The 8,014-nt window shown below is 40.4% G+C and overlaps 1 protein-coding gene across 1 annotated transcript in view; it reads left to right on the top strand.

The window, feature by feature from the left end:
* Positions 1-4,323, top strand: part of MRPL1 (mitochondrial ribosomal protein L1) — a 54,733-nt gene extending 50,410 nt beyond the window's left edge. The window contains exon 9 of the mRNA XM_019516790.1: positions 2,568-4,323. Coding sequence (XP_019372335.1) covers positions 2,568-2,686 — 119 coding nt within the window. The 3' untranslated portion in view covers positions 2,687-4,323. The remainder of the gene's footprint in view (positions 1-2,567) is intronic.
* Positions 4,324-8,014: the final 3,691 nt, after the last annotated feature.

Genomic DNA, 8,014 nt, shown 5'->3' with positions numbered 1-8,014 from the left:
CATATTCCAGACTAATCAGTTGCTGTCTATTAAATTCCTAAGCAATGGGCTCATGTCACTTATCAGTAAAAGTCTAGTCCATGTGATTCTTATAATTTATACTATTAAAGTTTCAGTTGATTATCTGACCCCCCCCTGCCAAAAAAAAGCCCTAATTGATTAAATGGCTCTTTCTCTGGCTTTTTTTGTTGAAAAAGCTGGTCATACTAACATATTAATTGTTTCCCCATTCAGTTTTATTTACCTAATTTGCCTTCCTCACCACCCCACTCTCATACAAGCCACTGACCCTTTTGTACTAAGAGTCTGAATGGGGAAGTTTTGATGTGTATTTTTTCCACTTACAAGTATTTAGCATGTAAACAGATGGCTAATTAATAAGTTTCTGTAGACCTGCCTCTGCTCCCTTCCAGAGCCCTAGAGGTGGAAATCTGAGATTTAGAATTATTTTTTTCTTGAAATTTTTCTTGCCTGACCCACTTAAACATTCAAATAAACACCAGTCTCTGTACTATCAGCTACATTCTGCACTGATGCTGGGCTGCATTTCTCACAGGAGAAAAGTGATTAATTGTTGTAAGTATGAAATGTTAATTCATCATCATAAACAGCGCTACAAAGGAATAAAGTTAACATAACAGATTAATATTTTATCTAAGTGTTACTTATGTGGGGGTATGAACAATGTTTTGTTTTTCTCGCAGTTGGAGAATGTTTTGTTTTTCTCGCATTGTATTTATTATGTTATTTGCAGTATTTATTGTATTTCAGTTCATTATTTAATTTGAATTCCATATTCCTTCCATTTGCTATGCATTATTTTTCCATTATTTGCATTTTAAGCACCAGCCATACATTTGGTACTAACAAGTTAATTGTTTCCCCATTCAGTTTTTCTTTCCCTAAATTGCCATCCTCACCACCCCACTCTCAAGTGAGCCACTGACCCTTCCTTCCTCTAGAACTCAATTTGGCTTTCCCATCCTTTTCTCATCCCATACAGGAGTTCAAAACCACCACAAGCCTTACCCTGTCTTTTCACCAAGTTGAAGTCATATCTATTTGACCTTGTATTTGCTAAATTTAAACACAGAGCACAGTGTGCCTGTAGTTCATTTGAAAACAGAAAAAAATCCACTATGCAGATGCAATTTCTCCTGAAGCTAGGATGAAAGAGAATGAACTGCAACTGACAGATGTTAGTCACACTATTCAGTGCAGTACTAGAGGGTGCTCAGTTTACTATGCTGATACAGCATAAGAAGCTGTATAATGAAGAACAGATACCTGGTGTCTGTCTCTCTGTGTTTTTTCATTTGAGATGTCTCTAGCACTTGCTGTGCCCCTACCTGCTGCTGGACCTCATTCTTTTTGTGCTTTTGAAGAGCTCCAGGTCATTCTTCTTAGTCTTCCCGTCTAGATCTTTCTTCTCCCAGATCTGGTGGTTGTTCTCAACAGAGTTTTTTGTCCCTCTTTCATTATCACATAGGAGTCTGTATGTAGTACTGATAAGCTGAGACCTGTTTTTTTGACCGCTGAAACATGGACCATGCAGTATGATGGCTTACTGCAGAAGTATTGCTTTTTCTTCTGCTCTTCAAGTGTGAGGAGGTCTGTGCAATACTGTAACTCTTGGGGATTCTGGTATGCCCCCTCTGGGATTCTGATGAGCCTGAAGTTGCACATTATGCTTAGACCATACTAAATCTGTGGAAGGTTGGGTGGTGTTAAACTTAGACCATGCTTTGAGCAGTCACATGTTAAGGGTTAATACTGTTTCTTGTTTGCACAGCTCTGACTTGCCAGTAGAGGACTAGTGTGCCAGGGTGTGACTAGGAGGCAGGACACCTGTGACATTTGTGCACATGCTTGCGCTACAGTGCAGGGTGCTTTTAAAAGTACCTGGTGCTGTGGTGCATACAGTTGTATAAGTGGCGAAAATGTGTGTCCGCACTGAGAAAATGGCAGTGGTGCACTTCTGAACTAAAATGCACCACAGGTGTTTTAGTTCAAAAGCGCACCACTACCATTTTCTGCACACTGACATGCATTTTGCCGCTTATACAACTGCACACAAAGCAGCACAGTTCATGTCAGCTCAGACCCACTGGAGCTCTGGCACGTCGTGAGACAAAAAGTTATGTATAATGCCCCTGGACTCTATCTCTGTCTTGGGATGGGGGGAGGGTGCTTAGAGTGGTGCATCCTGGAATGCTGGAGGACTGCAGATTGTTTGCATCACCTCCATAGAGTGGACTTAAGTTACCTTAACACAAACTAGGTAGCACAGCCCAGAGTTAACTTTTGCCAGAAGTGATGCAACTTTGAGATTGCTCAAAAGCACTTAGCGCAAGTTAATGAGTTTTACCATGTAGACGCTTACATTTTAAGTGTCCTTAGTATGCTCTAAATGCAGTGTGTAACTTCCAAAGTTTTGTTCATTTTTACCAATTGTTTTCTGTTTAATACAGCAGGTATGAATGACAATATATTTCAGCCTGAACATGTGGAGAGCTCTACAGAGAAATTCAGAAGGTTTCTTTTTTAAATCTTTGTTTGTTTTTTAGGCCCGTTTGTGCAACGCTTGGTTATTCGAAGTTCAACCAGTGAAGGCTTACTAATACCAGCTGACCGTTTTCTCCCTCAAGTAAAGGATGTGGAAGAAGAGGAAGAAGATTCAGAGTAGTCTTTAAATGTACTGTGCTACAAAGTCTTTTAGCATTTTCTTCAAGGATTTTATGGAGGAGATCAAATAATGGGCTGAGCTTTTAAAAATGAGTTTTCTGATTAATGTGTTTAATCAGTGAAAACATCAGAAACAACTGATGTATCCTTAATTTAATTTTAGTGGAAAGGAGCAAATAAAAGTCTTCTATTTCTGAAATGTTAATTTTAAGTCTTGATGTATAAAGAGTATCTTTGGACTTGAGCCACCGTCAATATTCTGCATTTGACCTTTCAAGTTTGTATGTTTTACTTTACCTACAGTTTCTTTAAAAATACCTGTCATTCTTGAATGACCTTCCAGGATAGTATTTTTTATAGATATGCTTAATGAAAATGATAACCTACTTGTTCTACACTTTGCTGGTTTCAGTCAGAGCAGAGAATACTTAGTGCTTTGAAACTTAGCATACAGAAGAGAAATTGGTGAAACTACTTGTTGATAGGTATATGTCTACTAGACAAATGAAATCAGCATTGATTCATCATATAACATTATAAAACAGTAATGCTACTGAAGGCAGTAGAGTTAATGTGATGCAGCACCTTTTTGTTGTTGTTGCTGCTACCTTCTGGGCAAATTTACTGCTGGATAAATCAGAACTAAATGTCAGTTTCAAATGTCTGCCTTTGAGTGCAGAGCCTTCTCGTGTGCAGCCTGCTGCAGCTACAATAGTGCAGTTTGCTCAGGATTTGCCTTGAGATTCTCCTCTGTTCATGTGGCCATGGCCCAAGTCCTCCAAGTGGGGAAGATTACCAGTGTGGTGTAAAGCTCATTTTTGGACTCCTCAGGCTGGAGTTCCAGTATTTGTTTTCTAAACTAAAATGAAAATGACTGCCTATATGATCTTTCCTTCTTTAATGTATATATTGTGCACAATTAACGGTTTTGGAATTGAAAAGTTACAGCAATATGTAAAGCCAATACATTATATACATTAGTAAATTCTCTACTTTATTTGTCTTTTTAAATTCATTTCCCCTGCTCAGGAGGCTTTAACCATAACAGGTATTTGAATGTTAAATCTGAGTGCTACGTCTTTTTGCCAATAGTGCAGCAAGCTTCACGTCTGTTTTACCTGCATAAATTTTCTGAGGAGAGTCTTCCACCCAAGTAGGATCATCTTCCCTTCCATCCAAGCAGCTCTATGGAGAGTCGCTTTTGATGAGCTCTTCTGCATATCCACATACATGGAATTCCTAGGGTAGAAATCTGACTATAACCATTCTTACATAAATTCCCCACTCGTGGCCTATAAAACTGCAGAACATGGAGGGTATATGCGAGTAGGAGGCAGTGACAGCTGTGAGATGTCCTGCTTTAGGAATAGTGTCAGGCCTCTGCCTTTGTATGTGAAGTATCAAGCCTTGTAAAGTTTGCCTGAGGATGTCAGCGCCTTCAAGTGTGAGAGAGGCCACATCTGCAAGAATGATATGAAAGAAGCCTGCTGAGTTTCTTGTCTCTTTGGCAAGTTTTGACTGTTGTGACACATTAGCTCTTGGCTACTGCAAGTGATTATTTAAAATTGGCTGGAAGTTCTTCAACAGAAAATCTTTTTAATTTTCATATTGGCACTTTATCAGTAAAATGAACCTCTCATTGGTTTTGTTCTTTTTTTAATGTTTACGCTTGCAAAAAAAATTAAAAGGCTTCTTTCAAACCATTCAAAAGACAAGGGTACTAGAATTTTTTTGAGGAGCATTTTGCATTTTTATTTTTTAATCCCTTGTGCTGGTTATTATTATTTAAAGTAATCACTAAATAAAGTTTTCTACACCAACCAACAATTAGTAATATAACTCAAAATCTACTATAGAAGTTAGCTTAGATTTGAGTGTATTAATTTGGTGATTGCAATTAAGTAGAATTTTGTGGTCCTATTTTCAACATCCTACTTGAGTAAAAACTTCAAGACTAGCATAAAAAAGAATCATGCAGTTCTAACCAGTTCTCCAGAAGTCATTTTACTACAAGGAATTATGATCAAATCATTAAGCATTATTGCCACCAGGTGGCATCCATTTTCTGTGCAGCACAACTTTGTTTATTGCCATTACATATTTTCTTTCCATGGCTTATCTCAAAACACAAATTGAGTTAATTTAGATGAAAAATGTAATGGAAAAAAAGGAATTGGATATTGATATCCATAGCTGAATTATTGGTAATTGTTTTAATTTTGCAATAATTTTTGGAGGGAATAGGAAACTTTTTACCTAAATATTAAAACCAATCACTAGGTAGGTTTGAGTAATAGTGCCAGGGTGTTCAAGGCTGGCTACTTGTGAGATGTATCATCCTGTCAAGCAGGGATATTAAAGTCATTAGGCTATGTGAGCCTGAAGAATCACATGGGGCCAGTCTACGGGTTGGATCATGCCCACAGACTGGCCCCACGGACCAGATTCAGCATGTAGGACTGGTTTTGTGTGCCACATGCAGCCTGGACTAGATCAGTCCCATGTACCATGAACAGCGAGTGGAGCCCTGGGCTAGGGCTTGTCCAAGGCATGTTGTATACAGGTCTAGTGTGAGACCCACAAGCAGCACCATGAACAGGATCCAGCCTGCAGCCCAGATCTTCGCCATCCCTGCTCTAGAGCATCTGGGGTTATCAGAGAAATGAAGGGGCTTCCCCAGGTCTCACAGCACAAACTCAGTGCTCTACCCACTAGTCTACCCTACTTCTAATAACAGAAAAAGAAGCCAATTTATTACCAAAACTACAGTTTATGTTGAGAGACATTTGCTTTTTTTTAGCTGTTATTTATTAGAAATTCATGCCAATAACCTGTAGAGTTTTGTGGATCTAAGCCACTACTTAAAATCCACACCAGTACAAAAGTGACCAAAAGTAACTACTGTCTGAAGCAGTCGTTCTCAACTGTTACTGGGGGGGCTGTAAAAGCCTTTTAAAGGTGCCACAGAATATTAGCACTGTTTGGCATGCAAACACCTACTCATGATTCACAAGATAAAGCCAGAGATTTCTAATAAGAATACTCGGCGTCAAAAACATTTCATACCAGTTGTTAACTTCCTGAGGTTTTTGTAACAGAGGAATTGCTATGTTGTTTTTTTCTGTAGTCAAAAAATGTGTGAAAGCTAAGAGCTGGTATTCTCTGAGTCAGAAAAGGTTGAGAATCACTGGTCTGAAGGCTGCCTTAGTAGCCTCTGGTAGAGGAGTTATGGTAGCATAAGAGTGTTGTTGTAGCCATGATAGTCCAGAAATTATGCAAGAGGCAAGGATTTCTTAGGGTATTATCTTTTTTTGGACCAATTATGTAGTTGGGATAAAGTTAGACAAGCATTCAAACGTAAGGCATTTTTCCTCAGGTCTCTGATTATAGGAAGCTAGGCACACAAAGTTAAGCACAGCATAGAGAGGAGGAGGTTGTAATTCTGAGTGAGCATATAACAGAACTCAGCACTTATATTTGCAATAATTGCTGTCCTAAAGTGGAAGGATATGAGTTTGGGCTTTTAATTCTGGAAATGGGGAGGTCTGTGGCTGTCCTCTAACTTTACAAAGATTGAGGTCTAGAGTCTAGGACTAGCATTTATGATGATTTTTTCTCAAGTTCAGTAGTGCCAGCCTCTTGGTCAAACATTTTAGTAGTCTGTGTCATTAGAGCACCTGAGAGAGAGGTACTTCTATGGCACCTAGTGTCAGTTATAAAGAAGATTTTTAGCATCTTGATCTGCACTCCAAATTCATTGGGAAGCCTGTATCTTCCAATAGATTTGAGTACTACAATAAATTATCCTCACCAACTCATGTTGCTAAATAAAAAGCTTCTGTGGCTTGCACTAAATTAAAGCTTTTTCAGGATGAATGACTTTATTCCGAAGATATAAAGAATTGCACCACAACTAAAAATATACCTTTCTGGAAGGTACAACTGTCTCCACGGTAAGGTAAATGGAACTTATAGATTCCTAGATGTTAGGGTCGGAAGGGACCTCAATAGATCATCGAGTCCGACCCCCTGCATAGGCAGGAAAGTGTGCTGGGTTCAGATGACCCCAGCCAGATGCCTAGTTAACCTCCTCTTGAAGACCCCCAGGGTAGGGGATAGCACCACCTCCCTTGGGAGCCCAGTTCAGATTTTGGCTGCTCTAACTATGAAGAAGTTCTTCCTAATGTCCAGTCTAAATCTGCTCTCTGTTAGCTTACGGCCATTATTTCTTGTAACTACCAGGAGCATCTTGGTGAGTAGAGCCTCACCAATTCCCTTCGCCCCCATGATGAATTTATAGGCAGCCACAAGGTCGCCTCTCAACCTTCTCTTGCGGAGGCTGAAGAGGTCCAGGTACCCTAGTCTCTCCTCGTAGGGCTTGGCCTGCAATCCCTTAACCGTACGAGTGGCCCTTCTCTGAACCCTCTCCAGGTTATCCAGATCCCTCTTGAAGTGTGGTGCCCAAAACTGGATGCAGTACTCCAACTGCAGTCTGACCAGTGCCCGATAGAGGGGAAGTATCACCTCCTTGGTTCTGTTTGTCATGCATCTGCTGATGCATGATGAAGTGCCATTAGCTTTGCTGATGACTTCGTCACACTGACGACTCATGTTCATCTTGGAGTCCACTACAACTCCGAGATCCCTTTCCGCTTCCGTGCTACTGAGCAGATCATTTCCTAGGCAGCAGGTGTGCTGGACATTTTTCCTCCCTAGGTGCAGCACTTTGCATTTCTCCTTGTTAAATTGCATTCTATTGTTTTCTGCCTATTTGTCCAACCTGTCCAGGTCTGCCTGTAGTTGTTCCTTGCCCTCTGGTGTGTCCACTTCTCCCCAAAGTTTTGTATCATCCGCAAACTTGGACAGAGTACACTTCATTCCCTCATCCAGGTCACTGATGAAGACATTGAAGAGTATCGGTCCAAGGACTGAGCTTTGCGGGACCCCACTGCCTATGTCCTTCCAGGTTGATACCGACCTGTCCACCACCACTCTCTGGGTACAACCCTCTAGCCAATTTGCCACCCTCTGGACTGTAATAATCCAAGTCACAGCCTCTTAATTTTTTCACTAGTATGGGGTGAGATACTGTATCAAAGGCCTTCCTGAAGGCTAAGTAAATGATATCTACCCCTACTCCTGTGTCCAGGTGTCTTGTAACCTGGTCATAAAAAGAGACTAGATTAGTCAGGCATGATCTACCTGCTACGAACCCATGCTGGTTTCCCCTCAGCATAATTTTTCCTGCTGGGCTCTCACATATATGAGCCTTTTTGAAGACTTTAAAGACTCACTGGTAAGATTTCCTGTAGAAGCACCATCTGGTGAG

Source organism: Gavialis gangeticus, unplaced genomic scaffold (genome assembly GCF_001723915.1).
Source record: "Gavialis gangeticus isolate Ggan-Ray unplaced genomic scaffold, GavGan_comp1, whole genome shotgun sequence".
In the NCBI taxonomy this organism is placed as follows: Eukaryota; Metazoa; Chordata; order Crocodylia; family Gavialidae; genus Gavialis; species Gavialis gangeticus.
This window is presented reverse-complemented; position numbering and strand designations above follow the sequence as displayed.